The sequence below is a fragment of the Pristiophorus japonicus genome, chromosome 5 (genome assembly GCF_044704955.1).
Source record: "Pristiophorus japonicus isolate sPriJap1 chromosome 5, sPriJap1.hap1, whole genome shotgun sequence".
NCBI classification, from domain to species: Eukaryota; Metazoa; Chordata; class Chondrichthyes; family Pristiophoridae; genus Pristiophorus; species Pristiophorus japonicus.
The window spans coordinates 176,769,633-176,794,550 of record NC_091981.1 but is presented as its reverse complement, the minus strand read 5'-3'; the positions used below and the strand labels follow the sequence as shown (position 1 = coordinate 176,794,550).

The 24,918-nt window shown below is 45.2% G+C and overlaps 1 protein-coding gene across 4 annotated transcripts in view; it reads left to right on the top strand.

The window, feature by feature from the left end:
- Window positions 1-24,918, top strand: part of invs (inversin) — a 367,882-nt gene that overhangs the window by 121,763 nt on the left and 221,201 nt on the right. For 3 of the 4 annotated variants that reach the window (XM_070881115.1, XM_070881118.1, XM_070881117.1), the window contains exons 6-7: window positions 553-724; window positions 12,403-12,558. In XM_070881115.1, the coding sequence (XP_070737216.1) occupies window positions 553-724; window positions 12,403-12,558 (328 nt within the window). The remainder of the gene's footprint in view (window positions 1-552; window positions 725-12,402; window positions 12,559-24,918) is intronic. The other variant, XM_070881116.1, reaches the window with a different exon arrangement.

Below are 24,918 nucleotides of genomic sequence, written 5' to 3'. Positions count from 1 at the left end.
TTATTAAACTCCTATAAAATATTTAGAAAATATTCAAATTTTTCTGCGATTGGAATCAAATAGGTAGATAAGTACTATGTGATGCAGATTGCTGAAACAAAAACAAGATACTGTGGATTCTGGAAACCTGAAAATGCTGGAAATACTCGGCAGGTCAGGCAGCATCTGTAGAGAGAGACACAGAGTTAATGTTTCAGGTTGATGAACATTCATCAGAACTGGAAAAAGTTGGAGATGTAACAGTTTTTAAGCAAGTACAGCGGCAGGGAAAGTTGGGAGGGGAGGAAAGAACAAAAGGGAGGTGATAGCATAGAAGGCAGGAGAGATTAAATGACAAAAGGGATGATGGTGCAAGACAAATGGGGCTGGTAAGGGGACAAGAAAAGAAACAAAAGGTGGGTCTAGAGGAATTGATAATGACAATAGCAGAATCATTACCAGCAGCTGCTCTCTGAGAAAATGGGAGCGGTGGTTGTGACAGATTGCTGAAAGGTAGTTTATAAAATATTGAATTCAGTTTGTGTGGAATGACTTCAGATTCTTTTTGCGTAGGAGACGGTTGAAGTATTCTTGAATCATCCATCAGTGACAGATGACCCAGATTTGGAAGGGCGCACTGCATTTATGTGGGCTGCAGGAAAGGGCAGTGATGATGTCCTCCGAACCATGCTAAGAGTAAAATCAGACATCGACATCAACATGGCAGATAAATATGGTGGAACAGGTTAGTCCACCAATTTAAACCACTGGTTTGTGTTTCCACTATAGAAACCTGTATTTAATACATAGAACACACTTCAGTTATCATCCTTGCAGTTTAAAAAAACTTGGCTTAGATGCAGTCCAAAATGAGGAATATATGGTTGCTAATTAATGGCTTGATGTGTGTTAAACTTGGCATATGATGAAAATGCTCATTTTTATTCTGACCATTCCTGGAAAAAAAAAGCTGCAGATTCTGAGACTTGCAATAAGGAGGTAGGTACGGATTTTTTTTTTAAGTTTGAAAAAGCCTATTTGGCTTGAGAGCTGCTTTAATTTATTGCCTCATTAAACTCTTATCTATGTACACGAGACATTATTGAAGTTAGTGCTCCATAACGCTATTGTTGTATTATCATCCTCCTATCTTGGAAGAAATATTGTTTGCATTTCATCTAAAAGTATTGGTAACACTGAATAGATCCCACACACGGTGACAGATTTTACTTTGTTGATCGTGGGCGTAAATAATCACCTGACCTGAGCACAAAGAACAAAATCAGGCAGGGAGGATTGTACACTTGTAATGGAGCCCTCCTCATTTTCTACACACTAAATTAAATTCATGGAAAATTGGGTGGTCTTTGTTGTATAGTAAGTACTCCTTTCCCAATTTTCCCCTACATGCTTCCATGCTTCGCCCAGGTGATTATTTATGCCCAGGTGAAACATAGGAAAATCTGACCCAAATGTTTATCTACACAACATAGTGTACTGTGCAATTGGTGTTTTCCAGTTTTGAATTGCATTTATGTACCCCCCCCCCACCGCAGTAGATTGCCTTCCAGGTTCTGGCGTCATGAAAAGGAGACAGACCCTTCTGCCGTCTGCCTCACTCTGGCACTGTCTCACTTGCTTGTGCTGTATGTCATATAAACTTATTTTCTGGAGCTCCAGGCATTCAAGATAATTGACAGATTTGTAAGTACATGCCCAGTATATGACTGTCTAGTGGTGCTTTAGGAAACTTGCACAATGGTTTGTTTTTTCAGAGGCAGATTGGCAAGTGTGGTTTGGACCAAAAAAGCAGATTGTGGATTTACACAAGGAATCATCTAAGGCATCATTTTAAGTGTAATCTCTTCCAGCCCCACAAACCCCCTGAGATATCTGCGCTCCTCTAATTCTGCCCTCTTGAGCATACCTGATTATAATCGCTCAACCATTGGTGGCCATGCCTTCAGCTGCCTAGGCCCTAAGCTCTAGCATTCCCTCCCTAAACCTCTCCACCACTCTACCTGTCTTTCCTTAAAACCTACCTTTTTGACCAAGCTTTTGATCATCTGCCCTAATTTCTCCTTACGCGGTTCGGTGTCAAACGTTTGTCTTGTAACACTCCTATGAAGTGCCTTGGAGTGTTTTATTATGTTGATGGCGCTATATAAATACAAGTTGTTCTTGTTGAAGTGCTCTGAAGGATCATCCCTCAAAAGGAACAAATATTTGGAGTAGATAAATGGACATTGCACCTGTGGGTGAATAAAAATCAAAGGAAAATGCACAAATAGTAATGGGAGAGGAAGGGATGAGTGCAGCTGTGGCAATATTTAAGGCAAGACATTCCTTCTCATCCCTTGCAATGAGATTGGAGGTAAAGGAAATAAATCCAGCGCATTTGGAATTCCAACCTCAATTATTCCAGGCCCAGAGTGGATTTATGGGTCAACCGAGAACACTGGGACCAGCATAAACTGCTCCATCCTCATGCAAGATAATTGGAAATGGCAGAACAAATATGAATCAATTTCATCTGAGATAGACAAAGAAAGTACAGATTTCCATAAATGTTCCTTTCTTGCCGAGCAACATGATATCTTTGCCCATGTACAGAGAACGGAATAAATGGCACTACATGAGGCTTCCTGCTCTATTCCAGATTCCATTAGAATCCCACAAGAAGAGCCGAAGCACAACACCGTGCAATTGATGCCTGTGAACTTGGTGTAACTTCAATATTGTGGCCCAATATGACTGGACTAAGGGACAAGTCTAAAAGATACACTAATCTTTGAAGGTGGCTGAACAAGTGAAGCTGTTAATAAAGTATATGGAATCCTTGGCCTTATTAATAGAGGAATAGAGTACAAAAAGAAGGAATTTATGCTAAACCTTTATAAATCACTGGTTAGGCTTCAGCTGTAGTATTGTGTCCAATCCTGGACACCACATTTTAGGAAGGATGTCAAGGCCTTGGAGAGTGTGCAAAGGAGATTTACTAAAATGATACCAGGGATGAGGGACGTCAGTTATGTGGAGAGACTAGATAAACTGGGATTGTTTCTTAGAGCAGGGAAGATTAAGGGGAGATTTAATAGAGGTGTTCAAAATTATGAAAGGTTATGATAATAGTAAATAAGGACCAACTGTTTCCACTGGCAGGAGAGTTGGTTAACCAGAAACATTAACTGTTTCTCCCTCCAAAGATGTTGAATATTTCAAGCATTTTCAGATTTTATGACACAGATTTAAGATAATTGGCAAAAGAACTAGATGGGAGATGAGAAGAAATTGTTATATGCCGTGAATTTGTTCTGATTTCAGCTGCATCCTGTTGTGCTCTCAGTCCTGCTCACCCCATACTCCTGTCCTTGCTGACCTATGTTGATTCTCTGTGCGCCAATGTGCTGAATTTAAAATCTTTATTGTTGTCTGAGCTCCATCTCGCCTCATCCTACCTCTGCAGCCTTTTTCCCCCTCTTGAAGCCTTGGGCCATCTAACTCTGGTTCTTTTGCATCTTTCCCTCCATTCATCCCAACATTGGTGGCAGTGTCTTCAGCTGTCTCAACTCTACTCTCTGGGATTCCCTCTCTAAATATTTCCAACTCTCCATTGATCTCTTCACTTTTAGAAGCCTTGTCTATGCCTATCTTTTCAACCAAATTTATGGTTATGTCACTCAGCACACTCTTATTTATTTTATTTGTTTAATTTCCCCCTCTTCTGCAAAGCATCGTTGGATATTTTTAGATTAAAGGCACTACATAAATGCAAGTTAGTGCTATTGTTTCAGCTGCTTAGCCTTCTCGGGGTCTATAACCATACGCATCTTAACCTGAAACTTCAATAGCTCAGTAAAAATAGTAATCAGTCCTTGAATAAGTTTGTGGAAGTTAGAGTGAAGGATGTAATACCCTGAATAAACCTTCAAATTAAACAAGGCAATTTACCCACTCAAGGGATAAGATTATGTGAAATACTGACATATAATTTCTAGTAGGATTTATGCATGGTTAAAGATAAAAGTGGGAACCAGTGTTCAAGTAATAAAGTAATGGTCAATCACACCAGCTAAATGGACAGAGGCTTGTTCATCTGCCAAGGTGCCTGCGACCAAAAATAGGAAACACTGCAAAACAAGGTGGCAACATCGCTACTTCTTGGTGGATGCTGAGAGACACAGAAATGACCCTGCCTATCCGCAGCTAAACTTACCGTGCTCCATCAGAGACAATTGTGGGGATGGATTTTTGTGGGGGTTCTCCTGCCCATCCGCCTTACCTTTGGTGGAAGAGCCGCGGAAAACCCGGAAAAACACCTTAAACACCGTTTACATCATTTTTGCGGGGTTTCTGCAGCTCTTAATCCAAAGTTGTGGCGGCAAGCAGAAGAATCCCCGAAGAAATTCAAATCTTGTGTCTCTTAAAGGAAGGCAATACCCATCTTCTCCCTGGAGAGAAAGGAAGTAAGTGAAACCCCGTGACTCCATTGAGAATAAACTGGTAACTTGAGAGAGGAGCAGATGCCCACTACCTGGGGCAGGCAACGGGGTGTTTTGTGTTCAGGCCACAACTATTATTAGTCATAGAGCTATATCCATAACATCTAGTATAAATAAGAGCTTTATCCACAGAAGTAGTCTAACATGTATTATTAAAAATTATCTAATGACATTTAAAATTAGAAAATACAACTTCACAAAGAAAGGCAAAGAAATAATTGGTATCTAAAGACCCAACCTCTACAGGATCGCCAGAAAAGCCTCCTCAAAGGAGATGACATGTCGGGTTCAGGGTCTTCTGTCAGGGTATTTTAATCAATAGTATTTTGTAGTGTATGTTCTGGGTGCTATATCCTGCAACTCGAGGGCAATTTGATTTTTAATCAATAGTTACTTTGTAATATATGTAATCAGGTTTTTATTCAAAGGTATCACTCACGTTGGACATCAGGATGCTTGTACATTATATTACAATCAAGTGTTAGGGAAGAGTTAGAGTGCCCCCTTTGGTAACCATTGGCAATGTCATAATTGCTGCATGCTGTGACTTTAGCTTCTCCCACAAGTGGTGCAGCGCTGAAATTAGGGTGTGTTCATTGCTAGCATTGTCTAGCATTGCTTAGCTCCATGGTGACAAATGGATACTGTGCCATAAGAAATTCAATCCCTCTGTCTATCCATAGACGCTGACAGCACTGAAAGCTTTTCATTGTGTAGGTTAATGGTGAAAGTGAAATTCCTCCTCCTTAGTGTAGGAAACAAGTAGCACATTTGCAGAAGTCACTCTACAGTGCTGTCGTCAGTTACTGGACATGACGGTAGCTGAGCTAGCTGTGTAAACAAAGCCCTTTTTGTATTTGCCTGGCCTGAGAATCCCCTTGGTCACTGTGACTCCATCATTGAAAATCTGGATTACAAGACGACTTGTGTACTTGGAGTGGGAAACAAGCAAACAGCATCAGAATGACTGATAGTGGAAAAAAGCAGGCCATGCTGACACAGCAGCTCTTTATTGTTGTGCTGTTATTGGCATCCCATATGCTACTTGTTTAACAGATTAACAACATCTATTTCATAAGAAGAGGCACATAACACAGAATTGGGAGTTCAGGAAGGTCAGAACTTGCCAGTAAATGGCCTGAATGAGCCAAATCTTCTGAACAGCAGGGGATTGCTTATCTAATTCTTTACTTCTTACCAGCTATGGAGCCTGTTGAACATTTGGCATAAATCCACAGCTGATTGCTATACACTCAGTTGCAATGCTTCATTCTTTACCATGACAACAAAGACAGTGAATGCTCAGTCAGAAAAAAACGTTTTTTAAAAACTGACCTGCAAAATTACTTCACAGATGCATTTAGGCTCTCCTGTATAATACCAAAGTATGTTTTCTTTATCCTTCATAAACTATAACAAGTTTTAAAATATATTTTAATAATTAGTGACCGTTAAATTCCATGAACATGGAAAATACTGTAGAATAGGTGTTACAGCATACAAGAGAGTATTTACACATTGTGCACTGGAGTTATAGAACACAGGGTCATGCATGCAGTTCATCTTGCATCTTAACTCAGCACAGCTCTTATCTCAGCTTTGTTAAAAGAAGGGGGATAGGTAGAAGGAACGACATCCACTTTTTAACTCGTATGCAGAGTGGCATTGTTAGCGATCTGGGTGCTAGTATTCCAGATTAAGAAAGACTAAGAAAGGGGAAGTGCAGAAAGTATTCTTAAAGACTTGATGGGGCCAGTTTTCCTCATCCTATTGCCCCCTGTGCACCAGGGGTAGTGACTTGTAATGGAGGGTCTTGACATGCATTTTCTAAGGTGTTCATGGTGTTGGTGAGGAGCTCCTGTCAGAAACAGGAGGAAGCACTTAAATTCTATCCAAATGTCACAGAAATTATGTCATAATGCCTCCTACGTAATTTTCTGGCTAATTCCCCAGGCAGATGCCTGCTCCAAAGGCCATCTAAGGAAACTCTGGGAATGGATGATGGCTACCCCTTCAGACTGGAAGATCTGCAGAGGGAGAACAAACGACCTCAGGAAAGTTTGTTTTAATCCCTTCTAAAGTACAGCAAGGTCATCTGGTTGCTGTTTCTCACAACAGGCAGCAGACCAAAATCTGGAATTTGCATTGGTGCAGGTATTCTTACCCAGCAATTCTCCAACAAATGTAAATGTTCTGAACCTAGAATTATGCGTATGCTCAAGTTCAAGTCAGGCATGTCAAATGCACAGCACTTGACTTGCATTCGGACATGAGGAGAAGGAAACTTCGGTCCATTATCTTCAAATTCAATTTTAAAAGCTACAGAGGGTTGATGAGGGTAGAGTAGTTGATCTTGTGTCTATGGACTTTCAATAGATGTTTGACAAAGTACCAAAAAATAGAATTGAAGCCAGTGGGATTAAAGGGGCAGTGGCAGCATGGATACGAAATTGGCTAAGCGACAGAAAGCAGAGAATAGTTGTGAACGTTTGATTTTCACACTGGAGGGTAGTGTCCAATGGTGTCCCCAGGGATCGCTATTGGGGCCGCTCCTCTTTATGATATATGTTAATGACCTGGACTTGGGTGTACAGGATATAATTTCAAAGTTTGCTATGACATGAAACTTGGAAATATAGTAAACGGCGAGGAGGGCAGAAAATACTATGCTCTCAGACTAATGAACACAGGCTACAACTGTAAGTCAGATTTATTTACAATCTAATGAATATACAAAAGCCGTATGATACAGTAAGCTACTAAATCAGCATAATACTTAAAAAAAAAATTAGAATCACCTTATAAGGATTAAAATACCATTTTTAGAATGTATCTCTTTGAATATGATAAGCAACAAGATTAAATTCAGATTTGTTGCGTAAAGACCTTCTAGATGCAATGCTATATGTAGATGAAGAAAATCAGTTCTCTACAAAATTAGAATTGTTTGCTCGAATTAAAGACCAGGAGAATTCCCCAGTATTTATCCAATCCAAAGACATCTAAAGTTAGGGATGTCATCATTCATGATTAAAGACACAGTAGTAGGAATTATTACATAGAATACTAATATCGGCTGAGTTCCAAGCACCTGTTTGTTCTTTAACCATGTACAATTTAATTAGCCCTGTATTCTGACTAAATTCTAGATCAGTCAAACTGAGTTGGTCCCATAGACATCTCCAGCTCCGATTTTAAGTCTAGCTATTTCATAACTTCATGAGGTAAATGCAGAAATCTAACTATTTTGTCACACCAAGTTAGTTTTTGTCATAGATTATTATTTTGCTATTTCATTTACAAAATTCCTAAGGATGTAAGTATAATTGCAGCTTTTCATAACACTGAGATGTTTCATTCAAAAGACCTCTGATAGCATAGTTCAATTCATTAAGCTTTCTCTCTAAATTTCCTTTGCACTGATGTTTTGATACAGAGGAGTCATTGTTTTAATGCATCTTAGGCATACTCCTAGGCAGAGGTACATCTGACAAACATGTTTACGTCACATCTGTGATTTATGTCCTTGCATCTCAGAGATGCAAAGACTGAAGTGAAAGCATTTGAGCCAAATAAAACAAGAAGGCCCCAGGTTCAATCAACAACAACTGTTATTTGCATAGTGTCTTTAATGTTAAAAGAAATGTCCCAAGGTGCTCTGCAGAGAAAAGGTGCATGGTGAAAGAAAACAAAGAAGGAAATGTTAGAAGGGTGACCAAAATCTTGGTCGCAGAGGTGGATTTTATGAAGGTTTTTAAAGGAGGAATAAGAAGTGGAGAGGTTGGGTGGTTTAGGGAGTGAATTCCAGAGCATGGAGCCTAGGCAGCTGAAGGCACGTCTGCCAATAATGGGGCAAAGGAAGGAGGGGAATGTAAAAGAGGCTAGAGTCAGAGAAATGGAGAGTTGAGGAGTATTGAGCTGTATTAAGGTTACAGATATATAAAGGAGTGAGGCCACAAAGGGATTTAAACATGACAATGAGATTTTTAATTTTAGGCATTCGGGGAGCTGGGACCTATTGTAGGTCAGCGAGACAACAGTGATGCGTGAGTGGAGCTTAATGCAGGAAAGATAGGGCCAGTAAAATTTTTGATGAGCGAAGTTTACGGAGGGTGAAGGATGGAACTCTGGCAATTGTATAGTTGAGTCAGTTAGTGAAAAAGGCATGGATGAAGGTTTTGGTAGCAGATAGACTGAGGAATGGGTAGCAATGTTCCCTTTAAGCTGTGCTTTGTTCTGCGCGGCCTGTTTTTTTTTAAAATGCACAGTCCCTTTAAATTTCTGCACATGCGCAGTATTTACAGTGTAAAAGCCAATGAGCAGCCTACGCGGGACCTTTGAGATAACTGCGCAGCCACTCACCTTAGGATCTAATACACTGGTGGGCAAAATACGGACAACCAGTTCATGTTTCAGGCCCGCTGACGTTCGAGCTGCACATTTGCTTGAATCCTGTGGGGAGAGGCCTGAGGAGAGCTCACACAGGGCTACTACGGCCTAGGAGTAAGCTGTGACCCTGAATCGAGGCAATTAAAAAAATTTAAAAATAAATCTTCCTTACCCATTGCTATATGCAGATCTGCTTTCCTTTTATCTTGGAGCCAGCCTGACATCTGTCTGTGGCTCTCTCCCATTTTGGCTCCTTGAGCCACTTTTCTAAAACCCACTGCTCATCGCTGGCTGGTGGAGGCGCTGCTGCGCATGCCCACTGGATGCTCCTCCATCGAGTCACGGCTGCTCGTCTCGACGACTCTTTTACCAAAGAAAGAGACATTTGCCTTTCCTCTCCTGGTACCCAGAGTATGATGGCAGGGGAGTTCTCATCGCCATCTTAGACACAGGAGTGGATCCTGGAGCACAAGGATTACAGGTAATGGCACACAATTCCAGTTCCGGTCTTGCGAAGCCTTGGTCTTCAGTACTCAGCACATCCCCTGGGAGGACAGACGCACCGACATTAGCGTCCTCGACCAGGCCAACATCTCCAGTATTGAAGCACTGACCACATTTGATCAGCTCCGTTGGGCAGGCCACATTGTCCGCATGCCAGACACGAGATTCCCAAAGCAAGCGCTCTACTCTGAACTCCTTCACGGCAAACGAGCCAAAGGTGGGCAGAGGAAACATTACAAGGACACCCTCAAAGCCTCCCTGATAAAGTACAACATCCCCACTGACACCTGGGAGTCCCTGGCCAAAGACCGCCCTAAGTGGAGGAAGTGCAACCGGGAGGGCGCTGAGCACCTCGAGTCTCATTGCCGAGAGCATGCAGAAATCAAGCGCAGGCAGCGGAAAGAGCTTGTGGCAAACCAGTCCCACCCACCCTTTCGCTCAGCGACTATCTGTCCCACCTGTGACAGGGACTGTGGTTCTCGTATTGGACTGTTCAGCCACTTAAGGACTCATTTTAAGAGTGGAAGCAAGTCTTCCTCGATTCCGAGGGACTGCCTATGATGATGATGATAACTCAGCACACTAAAAAGAGAACGCCTCCCACGTCCGAAGCCTCACAGACTCGAGCCGCCTTGCCAAACAGCCACGTAGACTTTCAGTACAACATATCATCGATCGATCAAACAATTCATTCATTTAGTAATGGAAGACTTTACTATTTTACACTACATTTTGTGTATTTAAGATAGTATCTGACTACTATCTGAATTTATGATTATAAATTATTGGGAGGGTAGAAGTGGGAGTGATGATCAATGCTTTGAGTTGGCCTGTTTCAAATTTACCAGTTTAACACTTTGCTCTTACCAATGGCTTTTAGTGGGGTTATTCACTCATTTTAATATTAACTCACTTAATTAGCATAGTGGAGATATAATTAAATGGACCTGGGTATATTGGACATTGCATTCGGACATATATCGGACGAGGGTTATGGGGAGCGGGCAGGGAAGTGGACCTGAGTCCATGATTAGATCAGCTATGATATTAAATGGCGGAGCAGGCTCAAGGGGTCAACTGGCCTACTCCTGTTTCTATTTCTTATACTCTTATGCATTCACTGTTTTTAATTGTAGCTGTTATTAACACAGTTCATTATATGTGTGAGGCAAGGTTCCCTCTATTTATTTTTGTGTGCAGTCCCTTTAAATTTGCTGTGGAGCCGTGCACATACAGTATCTCTTCTAGAGGCAGGAGCTGGTGAGTGGTCTGCATGAGATCTTGCGATTGGTGTGCAACCTCGCGGTCGTGCACCTTATGCGGAACATTGATGCGTGGCCCTCAACAGCTCACCGCAACTTGTTAAGTGATCCTCCAGCCCAAATAATTACCCGCCCTGATCTAATAGGACAGCAAGATTGCGAACAGTGTGGAAACAGTGGCCGGGAAGAAGATGGAATTGATGGCAAGGGTACAAAGTTTATGGAGAAGGCCAAAGGCATTGGCTTTGGTATTCTCATTGTTTAACTGGAAGAAACTGCAACTCATCCAAGACTGGATATTGGACAAGCAATCTGACAACACAGAGGTAGTAGAGGGGTCAAGAGAAGTGGTGGAGAGGTAGAGATTGATGTTGTTACATGTGGAAGATGAGCCCATGTCTGCGAATGATGTCGCTGAGGGCAGACTATAGATGAGGAAGAGGAAGGGGTCAGTGATAGATTCTTGGGGGACTCTGGAGGTAACAGTGTGTGTGGGAAGAGAAGCCATTTCTTGGGATACTCTGTCTATGCTCAGACAGATAACAGTGGAACCAATTAAGGGTGGTCCCACTACGCTAGACAATGGAGGAGAGGCATTGGAGAATGATGGTGTGGTCAACCATGTAAAGAGCTGCAAAGAAGTTGAGTCGTTCAAGGAGGGATAATGCACACTATCACAGTCACAGCCCAGGGCTATGCTGAATTAGCTGATACCTGCCACATGTATGAATTAACATGTTCAGGAAAAGAGAGGGAGGAGGCAAACGGAAAGTTCTGGTGAAGAAATGTCTTGGAAGAGTTGCAGATGGTATGAAGGAACTAAATACAGTAATAGTTGATGCTGAGACATTGACATTGAAGGTGGCAACTATTTCGATTAAATGAGCTCCTTTACAGAAACCGTGAATCCTGCAAGCCAGCACCCCCAATGATGCCATCCAGTGTAATTGTTTAAATGATCATTGTTAAACTTACTGGTATTTAAACCTAGATATTTCCTTTGATTCAATATTATTGACCACTGATGAAAGTAGATTTCATGTCCTCTGTGCACACAAATAGAGCTGCAAAAAAAACATCTATAATAGCGGCCGTACAGCATGCTTGTATTTGAATTAAATGGTTTGTTCCATTGCTAGTTGCCCTGAGAAGGTAGTGGTGGTAGTGCGCCTTCCTGAATCATTGCAGTTGCAGCAATTTGATACAATGGAGTAGCTTGCTAAGTCACTTCAGAGGGCACTTATGAGTCAACCATGTTGGTGTGGGACTGGAGTCACAAATAGGTCAGACCAGGTAAATGACATTAGTGAACCCGTTGGGATTTTTATGATAACTGACAGCTTCATTATTGATTACTTTTACTGATACTAGCTTTTTATTTCCAGATTTTTAAAACTGAATTCAAATTCTCAAACTGTCTTGATGGGATTTGAACTCATGTTCTCTGGATTATGTCCAAGACTCTGAATTATTCGTCCAATAACATAACCACTGCATTATCATGCCCATGAAGAATATTAATGAGTTTACGTGTAATTTAATTTTGTACATGACTTTTCTTCAACGAAATCTGCATGCATGTTTGAAGTATTGTACTTGATAGTGCAGACTAATTATGAATTAAAATTTTCTATGTTGTAAAGGTAAGAAATTAAACGGAAAAAGTCAGTCCCTATGTGTGTGCTTGTGCTTATTGTCTTGATGAAGTGTCAAAATGTTAATTTGAAAATATATGATTGCGTTATTTTTTCTTTCAATGTATCTAGCACTACATGCTGCAGTCCTCTCTGGTCATGTCAGCACAGTGAAACTACTATTGGAACATGGGGCACAGGTAGATTCCATGGATGTCATGAAACACACACCACTTTTCCGGGCTTGTGAGATGGGCCATAAAGAAGTGATACAGACACTCATTAAAGGTTAGATTTATTTATAATTACTGTAAGTGCTGCAACAGAATAGTGCCTGTGACATCAGAATATTTATGAATATGTTCCCCATCTCTTCCCCTGTTAAATTGTCGCAGATCCACTTAACCTCATGTGACTGTAGTATGCCCGTTAAGAGAATATCCATGAAGAGCGCTTTTAAAGTCTCAAATTTTCCTTGCTTAGTGCATGGATAATAACATAAACACATCCTGATCTGCTACCTTGTGCCCAAGTTTCGGCCGCGCCTAGAACGGTGCAGCCCCATCCTGGAGGCCCGTTTTTCGGACCACAAATTGCGCCTAAAAAAACTTACCTATTCTCCGGCTCCCTGCAAGCTCTCTGGAGCTGGGCGCGGCGCAGCACAAGCTGAGGGGGGCGGAGCCAGGTCCCTGCGCTGAAAACAGTGCCGGGACCTCTGCACATGCACGCTACAGTGGGCGTGCATGTGCAGTAGCTCCAGGTGCCCAAAACTGTGTGGGAGGGGCCTGAAGCATGCAGCCCCTAGCCCTGGCCGAATGGTCTCACTGGGGCTGCATGTATAAGGCTGCCTCCCACGCCCAGCTCCTGCTTCCTCTGGACCGGGACCCGACCCGACTTGACTCCCTCCCCACCCCCCCCCCCCGACCCGACCTCCGCTTCCCCCACTCCCGACCTCCCACCTCCCCCACAACCTCCCGTTCCCGATGCCCTCCCCCCCGATCTCCACTCCCAACCTCCCCCCCCCGCCCCCGACCGACCTCCGCTCCCAACCTCCCCCCCCCCCCGCCCTCGACCGACCTCCGCTCCCGACCTCTCACCCCCCCCTGCCCGACCGACCTCCGCTCCCGACCTCTTCCCCCCCACTCCCCCAACCGACCTTTGCTCCCCCCCGAACGACCGACCTCCGCCCCCCCCACCCCCCCCCCCCCCCAACCGACCGTCCGACCCGCGCTCCCCCCGACCCGCGCTCACGACCCCCCCTGACCCGACGCCACCTACCTGTCAATCCGGTAAGTCTAAGCTCGAAGTCTTGGGCCCGGCCCGTTCAGTCTCCCTCTCCTTTCTTTCTTTCTCTCTCTCTCCCCCCTTCTCTCCCCCCCTCTTCTCTCCCCCCCTTCTCTTTCCCCCTTCTCTCCCCCTTCCTCCTCCCTCTCTCCCCCCCTCCCCCTCTCTCCCCCCTCCCCCTCTGTCCCCCCTCCCCTCCCCTCTCTCTCCCCCCCTCCTCCCCCCAACCCCCCACCCCCACCCCCCACTCACCCCCCCTCTCCACCCCCTCACACACCCCCTCCTCTCCACCCCCATCCTCCCTCTCCCCTCCCCCCTCCCCTCCACCCCTCGCTGTCAGAAACACAGGCACTGACAGACAGAGAGTGAGAGAGACACACACAGGCAGACAGAGAGATATAGACACATTGGAGGGGGGGGGGGGGGGTGTTTCCCAGCACACTGTTGGAGGACTCCCGGTACTGCAGTCAGTAAGTAGAAAATGTTTTATTTATTGATTTTTTTTTTATAAATTATTTTTTATTAATTATTTTTGATTGATTTATTGGTTAATTTATTGATGTATTTATCATTTATTATTGATGATGGCTCTTTTTGTAAAACTGAAGTGTTTAATGTTTGTAAACTTCCCTTTAAACATCCCCCCCCCATTCCCTACGCCTGATTTGTAACCTACGCCTGATTTTCTAAGTGTAGACAAGGTTTTTCTGAGCATACAAAAATCTACACTTACTCCATTCTAAGTTAGTTTGGAGTAAGTTTTCACTGCCTAAACTTTCAAAACGGGCGTAAGTGGCCGGACACGCCCCCTTTTGAAAAAAAAATCTGTTCCAAACTGAAACTGTTCTAACTGACTAGAACTGGAGCAAACTAAATGCCGAGAATTGCAACTTCTAAGATACTCCATTCTAAACCAGTTGCTCCAAAAAAACAGGAGCAACTCAGGCTGAAACTTGGCCCCTTTATCTGTGTAAAATTTATTTTTAATACTTCATGCTAGTTGTACTGTTAATATAAAATAAAATTTCCCTTTAAATCTAAATGATCACTTGGTTGATGTGTTCTGCATTGCTTAGGTATAGATTAGTACAAGGAAGCGAGTAAAAGGAAAATCTAAGGGCTCAATTTTCCTCTTTGCCGATTTTTGGCGCCCAGGAAGATGAACGGCCGATTTGTTTGTGCCCGATTGTGCCAAAAAAAAAATCCAACTTTCGCCGAAGTAAAATTACATTTTGGCGCTGCGGTACCCGAAGTTAAGTCTGGGGGTGGAGCTTCAAGTGTGTGCTAAAAAGTCTCTGAGCATGCGCTGGGGGGGAAAAAAAATCACCTTTTCCACGTGACGGGTGTGCCCACGCATCCACAGTAAACTTCCTGGTCTGGATCAAGAGCTTGTGAGAACCCATTCGGATCGAGCTGGATCTGGACATTTAAATTTTAGCTGCAAAAGATGGATCCAAGGGAAGGGGAAGGGGTAAGTGCAAATAGATTTCTAGCAGAAGAAATTGAGCCCGTGGTAGACATAATTGAGAGGAGATGGGATATGCTTGAGAACAAAGGAAGAATGATGTCATGTATTCAACTATCATTGTAACCCATGTATAAGCTGACCTAAGTTGTACACCTTGAGAACATTGACCACAAGGGGGTGAACTTGTCCTAACCTGGAATTTCAGGTATAAAAGGGGAAGCTCCACCCACCTTCATCATTTAAGGTCTTGGTAATAAAGGTAACTGGTCACAGAGTGACCTTCTCTCAAGTATGGGCCTCGAGTGCATTTATACTGTATAGTAAGGACATATCATTGGCGACGCGAAACTGGGATTTAAACCACGCGAGCATGGCCACTAGTAGCACAGAAGAGCGGTACTGTGTTGGTGATGATTGGGACAACTTTAGTGAGAGACTACAGCAAAGTTTTGTCACTAAGGAATTAATTAGGACAGGATTCGGCCGACAAACGCAGGGCTCATCTCCTGACGGTTTGTGGATCCAGAACGTACTCCCTGATGAAGGACCTTCTAGCGCCAGAGAAGCCAGCGGACAAGACGTTCGAAGAGCTCAGTAAGTTGATCGGGGAACACCTTAAACCGGCGAGCAGCATGCACATGGCGAGACACCGGTTTTACACGCACCAGCGGTGAGAAGGGCAAAGCGTTCCTGACTTCGTGGCAGATCTCCGGCGACTGGCGAGCCTATGTAAGTTCCCAGATGCAGGCAGAGCGGAGATGCTGTGAGACTTTTTTATTGAGGGCATTGGGCACGCTGGGGTTTTCAGGAAACTGATTGAGACCAAAGACTTGACCTTGGAAGCGGCTGCTCTGATAGCTCAGACATTTATCTCAGGGGAGGAAGAGACCAGAATGATGTATGACAAAAATCTTGGCTCAAATGTGGCAAATGACCAGGGAGTCAACATTGTTAACACAGTTCTCTAGGCAGACAAGGGCAATCGGACATGCCCCAGCATGTAGTCGAACCCAAAGGGGGAACTCAACAGAGACAGTGGCTAGCTGAACGGCAATTCATGCCATCGCAATGGACAATGCGGCCAGTAATGGGGCCATTAACACCTGTTAATGGTGCGCTTAAGGACAGTTACAGAGACAGTCAGAGATGATCGACTGGTAATGGACCTTTTGTTTCCAATAACGGGGCCTTCAGCTCATGCTGGAGGTGTGGAGGCAAACACCCAGCCAGAGCTGGCAGGTATCAGCAATATACCTGCAGAAACTGCAACGTCAGCGGTCACTTGGCACGTATGTACAGGAAGCCTGCAGCCAAGTTGATGTACGAGTAGGACGGGCCGGATGTAAGCCCTACGAGGCAAAATGAATACTGGGGGAAATTGCTGGAAGCTGAAGTTCAGCAAGTTCATGTGGAGCACATATACAGTTCATATACCAGGACGCCACCGATAATGATGAAAGTGCTTCTCAATGGCATCCCAGTATTAATGGAGCTAGACACGGAGGCCAGCCAGTCCCTGATGAGTATCAAATAGTTCGAAAGGTTGTGGGTGTCCAAGGCCAGGAGGCCAAAATTATTGCTGATTGACGCACAGCTACGGACATATACAAAGGAGATCATTCCGGTGCTAGGCAGTGCCACGGTAGTCGTGACCCACAAAGATTCGGAGAACAGGTTGTCACTCTGGATTGTCCCGGGGACGGTCCCGCACAACTGGGGAGGAGTTGGCTTGCTGTCATGAACTGGAAATGGGTCGATGTCAATGCAATTTCTTCTGTGGAGCGAGTATCATGCTCACAGGTCCTGGACAAATTTGACTCATTATTTCAACCCGGCATCGGCACTTTCATGGAGGCCAAGGTAGTGATTCACATAAACCCGGACGCCAGGCCAGTACACCACAAGGCCAGAGCGGTGCCGTACGTGATGCGGGAAAAGATAGAATGCGAATTGGACCGCCTGCTGAGAGAAGGCATCATCTCGCCAGTCTAATTCAGTGACTGGGTGAGCCCGATCGTGCCGGTTCAAGGCCGATGGGTCGGTCAGGAAATGTGGCGATTACAAGGCCACCATCAAACGGGTGTCACCCCAAGGCCAGTACCCGCTACCAAGAGCGGAGGACCTCTTTGCGACGCTATCCAGTGGCAAACTTTTTTCAAAATGGGTCCTGACCTCAGCTTACATGACCCAGGAGCTGGAGAGTGAGTCGAAGAAGCTGACCACCATCACGACACACAAGGAGTTCTTTGAGTATAACAGATGTCTGTTCGGGATTCGTTCGGCCGCCGTGATCTTTCAGCGAAATATGGAAAGCCTCCTCAAGTCGATTCCAAGGACGGTGATTTTTCAAGACGACATCCTCATCATGGATCGCGATACTGAAGAACACCTCCACAACCTGGAGGAGGTGCTCCGCAGACTGGACCGGGTAGGTCTGCGACTGAAAAAGGCGAAGTGCGTCTTCCTAGCTCCAGAGGTAGAATTCCTGGGGATGAGGGTAGCAGCAGATGGGATCAGACCTACTGCGTCCAAAACGGAAGCGATCCAGAGAGCACCCAGACCCCGTAACACGACGGAGCTGCGTTTGTTCCTGGGGCTCCTGAACTATTTTGGTAACTTTCTTCCCAAATTGAGCACGCTGTTAGAGCCGCTACACGTGCTCCTACGCAAAGGTCGCGATTGGGTCTGGGGGGCAGCCAGGAAAGGGCTTTTGATAGAGCACACAACTTGTTATGCTCCAACAAACTGTTAACGTTGTATGACCCGTGTAACAAACTTGTTCTAACGTGCGATGCGTCGTCCTATGGGGTCGGGTGTGTGTTGCAGCATGTGAATGCCAATGGTCAGTTCAGCCGGTAGCTTATGCCTACAGAAGTCTGTTCCAGGCAGAAAGGGGCTACGGGATAGTAGAAAAGGAAGCGCTAGCATGTGTATATGCAATAAAAAAAATGCACCAGTACCTGTTTGGCAGGAATTTTGAGCTGGAGACAGATCACAAACCCCTAACTCCCTTTTGGCCGACAACAAGGCCATAAACGCGAATGCATCGGCCCGCATACATAGGTGGGCACTTACGTTAGCCGCCTATGACTACACAATTCGGCATAGACCGGGCACTGAAAACTGCGCCGATGCACTCAGCAGGCTCCCACTAGCCAACACTGAGGGGGCAACTGAGCATGATGCTGTGATGGTCATGGCTGTTGAAGCTTTCGAAAGTGAAGGCTAACCTGTGACAGCCCGTCAGATTAAAGTCTGGACAAATAAAGACCCGCTACTGTCTTTAGTTAAGAAATGTGTCCTGAATGGGGACTGGGCAGCCACGTACGAGGCATGCCCTGAGGAATTTAAACCGTTTCATAGGCACAAGGATGAACTCTCGATTTAGGCCGATTGCCTACTGTGGGGAAACCGAGTAGTCATGCCGCAGAGGGGCAGAGAGGTGTTTATCAGAGAACTTCACAATGAGCACCTGGGAATTGTCATGATGAAGGCAATTGCCAGGTCACACGTTTGGTGGCCAGGGATAGATGCAGACCTGGAACTTTGTGTTCGCAGGTGCAACACATGTGCTCAGCTGGGCAACGCACCCAGGGAAGCCCCCCTTAGCCCCTGGTCCTGACCCGCCAAGCCATGGTCACGCATCCATGTAGACTACGCAGGTCCTCTCATGGGAAAAATGTTTTTGGCTGTAGTAGACGTCAACTCCAAATGGATTGATAGTGCCATTTTAAATTCAAGCACATCCTCTGCCACGGTAGAAAGTCTACGGACAATGTTCGCTGTCCACGGTCTACCGGATGTCTTGGTCAGTGACAATGGCCCGTGCTTCACAAGCACTGAATTCCAGGACTTCATGGCAGGCAATGGAATTAACCATGTCAGAACGGCACCGTTCAAGCCGGCCTCAAACGGCCAGGCGGAACGTGCAGTGCAGATAATCAAACAGGGGATGCTCAGAATCCAAGGGGGTTCCCTACAAAGCCGCATATCACGCCTCCTGTTGGCCAATAGATCCCGACCACACTCGCTCACAGGGGTTCCACCCGCAGAGCTGCTAATGAAAAGGACGCTCAAAATCAGGTTATCCCTTATACACCCTACTATGAAAGAAATTGTTGAGAGCAGGCGTCAGTCACAATGTGACTACCATGACAGGAATGCGAGGGCACGATGTATTGATGTCAATGACCCTGTTTTTGTCCTTAATGACGCTGCAGGGCCCAAATGGCTTCCAGGCACTGTGATTGCCAAAGAGGGGAATAGGGTTTTGGTAGTTAAATTTACCAATGGACAAATCTGCCGCAAACACGTGGATCAAACTAAAAGCAGGTTCAGCAACCCCATAGAAAAAGCAGAGGAAGAACACGACGTAGAGTTTACTCCACCACAGGTGACCGAACACCGGAACCAAGTGGAGGAGAGCCCATTCACTGTGGGCAGTCCAGACAGGCCTGAGGCACCGCAAACAGCAGACACTCAGGCCAGCGCCCAACAACCGGAGCCCCAACTCAGGCGCTCTACAAGGGAGCGTAAACCACCAGAGAGACTTAACCTGTGATCTCAGTAAGACTTTGTGGGGGAGGTGATGTCATGTATTCAACTATCATTGTAACCCATGTATAAACTGACCTCAGTTGTACACCTTGAGAACATTGACCACAAGGGGGTGAACTTGTGGGAGACACTCTTAACCTGAAATTTCCGGCATAAAAGGGGAAGCTCCACCCACCTTCATCACTTGAGGTCTTGGTAATAAAGGTAACAGGTCACAGAGTGACCTTCTCTCAAGTATGGGCCTCGTGTGCATTTATACTGTATAGTAAGGACATATCAAATGGGACAAAAGAAACTGAAACCCTCTCTACTGGCAAAACTTTGGGAACATGTTGCAGAAGAGTTCAATGCAGTGGCCATGACCCCAAGAAGTGGCATGCAGGTCAAAAAGAAGTGGCAGGAACTTAGCCAAGCAGTTACTGTAAGTAATATTTTTATTTATGCAATGCAGTTACATTTGTTAATGTGACAAATATATGTGTGTGTGTGTGTGTGGCCACCACAGCAGAAGGACCCTCTCTTAAAAAGTTCTATTTTCATCTTTGCAGAGGAAGGTCACAGATCAACCGAGGAAGGTCACAGATCAACCGAGAAAGGTCAAAAACTGGACGAGGTGTGCCACGTAGGCTGCAACTAACAGCCGTGAAACAGAGGATTGCTGATATGATTAAATCTCGCAAGAGAAGATCGACCACCACTGTAGACCCTGGGCCCAGGTTACCGAGAGAGGGTAAGCCCAGCAAATTGCATAGTCTGGGTTGGCATAGTGATCTTTGAAAAGAGCCTGCGCTGTGTGACCCACGTACTCATGTCACTCTGCCCCCTCCCCTGCTGCTAACTAAACATCTGCTCTGTTATGTTTTGCAGATGTTGTGCATCAGGAAGAGACAGAAGCTGAAGCAGAAGTTGAAGCAGAGCATGATCAGGAAGCCGTCAGTCCAGATATTCATCATCAGGATGAGGATGAGCTGGAGAAGGAAGGGCGGCAGGAAGACCCGAATAATGAGATGTTTACATTGGAAGTGGAGCCGATGACCCCCCTAAGGGCGCCAAGCCCTTTGCTGAGCGATAGAACCGACGCAACATTTCATGGTGTGCAGCCTGAGGCTTCGGGTCCCAGTGTGTTGCAGCAAGCCACACCTGGGAGACGGCCAAGGAGGGTGGGAAGGAGAGATCAACCTGAAATACAGGATGCAGGAGACATAGGACAGCTCATGGGAATGAGTAGGGAGAGCATTGAGCTAACGAGATTGCTCCTGGACAGAATTAGCGGGACTGTCAGTAGAAGTAGCAACACTGTCTGGAGGATTGGGAGCAGTGTCAGGACAGATGAAGGAGGGGATGTCGGAGATTGGGGAGGGCATGTCGGATGTTAGGGAGGGAATGTCGGAGGCAGCTGATGCAGTGCCGGGACAGGTGTGGGAGGGGATGTCTGAGATTAGGGCGGGAATGTCGGAGATAGCTGCTGCAATAAGTGGACACGCCCAGGCTGTCATTGCCCAACAGCAATTGGCAGCATCAACTGCTGACACTCACTTTCCAATCCCCAGACCAACCTCAGGTAGTGTGCCACGGGTTCATCCACAGGCTAACGAAGAGTCCAGGCCTTCCACAATGCTGTCTGCTAGGTCTGTCCCTGTCCAACCCCAACAACAAATGTGCCTTTGCGCAGAAAACAGAAAAAACCTTGGGGTCAGGGTGAGGAAGCAGAAATCTGCGACAATGGGCACAGGTAGGGGTAGAGGCAACAATAAGGGCAAGAGGGGCGCACAGCGCTAAGGTCTTTGAATAAGGGGGAGAAGAGATGGCTGCAGCTAGAGTTTGTTTTTTTGTTTGTTTGTTGCTGCTACTTGTTGTTTTCTTCATTGAAAAGTTTAAAGTTTGATCCAAAATGTTTTACTTAAGTTAAGTACAAATGTCTAATAAATCTATTTTTTTTAAAAATCTAACCAGAATCCTGCACATTATATTTTGAATGATAGCAACATAAACCTACACAACATTACGTACATTATTATGTACATTATTTTTTCAGGCTAACAGATGCAAAGAGTCAACACTGTCGAGCCGTTTAGCCTACAGGAGGTAAAGCGACTACGGATTAGCCGCTGATGCAAGTCTCTAGCTATGGCTATAGGTGCACAAGGCCGCCTCCTCCACTGTTGTCCTGCGGGTTGAGGTGGTGGCATGGGTCCTCCCCCTCCTCCTCCTGCTGGTCCTCCTCCTCCTCGTCCTCGTTGTCAACCCCCTGCTCCTCCTCCTCCTCCTCCTCCCCTCTCCTTCTCCCCTCAGGAGGATCTTCAATGTCCAGTACTTGTCCAGCATGCAGCACACGATAGTGAACTAACCGACGTGGTGAGAGGCGTATTGCAGGTAGCCTCCAGAGTGGTCCAGGCATCGGAAACGCTGCTTCAGTATGCCAATTATCTGCTCTATGATGCTCCGTGTCGTTATGTGCGACATGTTGTACCGACGCTCCGGCTCAGTGTGGGGATTGTATGGGGGGGTCATAAGCCAGGTGGCGAGCCCGTACCCTTTGTCCCTGAGCAACCAGCTGTGCCCTTCTAGCAGCTCCTGAAACATCGCAGATATAACGTTCTCACGTAGGATGAAAGCATCATGGATGCTACCTGGATACTTGGCATCCACTGCAAAGAACCGATGCATATCGTCACAGACGAGTTGGACATTTAGGGAGTGGAACCCTTTCCTGCTGCGATAAACCTCGGAATCGTCCAAAGGTGCTCTCAAGGCGATGTGGGTACAGTCAATTGCACCCTGTACCTTTGGGAAGCCAGCAATTCTGGAGAACCCCACAGCCCTGTCTCGCATTGCCTGTGTGGTCATAGGGAAATTGATGAAATGGTCCCTTTTGGCATATAGTGTTGCATGCTGCGAGATGCAGCACATGTCCCCAGTTGCTGCTTGTAATGAGCCAGAAGCATAGAAGGCAAGTGCTGCAGTGACCTTCACTTCCACAGGTAGGACAATCCTCCTGCCACTTCTTGGCTGTATGTCTGCCCTGATTAGCTGGTAGATCTCTGTGATGACTTCCTTTCAAAATCACTAGCCTTCTATGCTTCTGGCTCATTACAAGCAGCAACTGGGGACATGTGCCTCACTCAGGTATAGGTATGAGGCACCTGTCCCTGTAGATTCGATCAGGGTATGACCTCCTCCCCATCAATTCCGGAGCGACCTGGTTTCTGCGATGATGGCATTGTATTATCCGTCGCCTCTGCATGGCATGCATGCAAATTAACCTTATGACATGAGGCATAGTAATAGTTGCACCCATAATTATTATTCTTAATGTTATTCTTGTTAATTGTGAGACAGTACTTATTGGAGCACTCACACCTTTGCTGGGTGACGCCCTAGTAGAACGGACCACACCCTTGTCTGCGCATGCGCAACACTAGACTCTGTCTCTATGGAGACGTGACCCACAGTGATTTATGGCACTATTTATAGCTTCTGCTGAAATGTATATGTTTGCTGCTGTGCCATTTCCGATGCACAGTTCAGACTGCTGGCCGGCAGGATCGCTCCCTCGGCTGGCCAGAAACAGAGGAGATCCGCTCAGCTTGGAAAGAAGCCCGGGGGTGGGGGTGGTGGAATCCAAGCGCTGAGCTCCTGTGCTTGTGTCCGGCCGAAGGAGCGATCCTGCTGCCAGCTGGCCGGCACTCCTCCGACCGGAGCCTAGAGCCCCGTGAGCAGAGATTCTGTGGTGGGTCGAGTCGCAATTTGCCCATTCTCAAAAACATTCTGTGGGAAAAATTAACTTTCCGAGTTATTTTACGAGTTCCTTCTGCAAAAATCATCATGAATTTGTGTTTTAAATTGTCTTCATCCCTCGCTCCAAAAACTCAGAAATATACTCAGCGCTCACTTCCTTTAAGTTAATGTAGGGTTTTACTAATCTGTACTTAAAGCCACTGTGCACCGTCCTGAAAAAAATCAGTGTTGGTGAAAATCGGTTCAAGGGCCAAAAATGGCATGGAAATCAGTTTTCACCCAGACCTGTGCCAAAAAATCTGCCGTACAAAAAAATCCGGCGCTGACATTCGCCGCTGACGTACAAACTTTGAGGAAAGTTGCAAAATCAAGATTGCTCAAAAAAAATCAATGAACACCAAAAAAACAGCACCCAATGGTGGCGAAAATAAAGCCCTAAATACCTTGAATGTAAAAGGCTTTCCAGGACACAGAAAGCTTTTTGTTCTGGAAAGCCTTGTGAAACCCTTGGACTCCCTGCCCCAGCTAAATTTCAGCAGATCCACCTGATCTCACTTGAGTGTAATATGTTTGTTAAGAGCATATCAATTATGAGTACTTCTTGAAGTTTAACATTTTTCCAATTCAGTCCATGGATAATAACCTAGCCACACCATGCTATTTTATCTGTGTAGCAAACATTTACATAGAATTACTTAAGAGTAATGTGTAAAGGTGTATTTAATTTAATTTAATAAAATACAGTGTTTGCAGACTAAAAACGTAATTTTAATTATAAAAAGCAGAAAATGCTGGAAATATTCAGCACGTCAGGCAGCATCTGTGGCGAGAGAAACAGAGTTAACGTTTCAGGTCGATGACCCTTTGTCAAAACTGGAAAAAGTTAGAGATGTAACAGGTTTTTAAGCAAGTGGAAGAGCAGGAAAAGGGGGAGGGGAGGAAAGAACAAAAGGGAAGGCCTGTGATAGGGTGGAAGGCAGAAGAGATTAAGAGACAAAAGGGATGATGGTGCAAGGCAAAAGGAAATGGTAATGGAACAAGTTAAGAAACAAAAGATGAGTCTAGAAGAGATGTAAATGGGGATGGTCGAATCATCAACAGCTGCCGTGGGAAAGAGAAAAAAAGAAAAAAAATAGGGGCGGAGGTTAAACATTCGAACATTTTGTACCTCATTTGTACTGCTATGCTTATTTCTCTATTGTATGAATTAACAGTACTGCTCGGTATCAATGGTTTCAAGCCCTTTACTGATGAACTTGTAACAGTCTTCTAAGTTAAACTTCTGATGCTGCTTTTATATTTGAGGTTTCTGAACTGTATTTCGTTTACATCAAGAGAATTATGATGAATACAGCTCACGACTCTGTGTATTAATGGTAAAGCGAAGCCTGTTGGCCAGCACACTGATGGGACTCCAAGCTCTTAAGTGGTTTGTTGAATACAATCCATGGTCTGTTTGGCAATGTAATTATATTTTAAGGAACAATATAGGACATTCAACAACAATAGCTTACATTTATATAACACCGTTAAAGTTCCAAGATGGTTCACAGTTGGGCGGTCATATTGAGCAGGAATAGAATGTAAATTAGGGGAAGTGG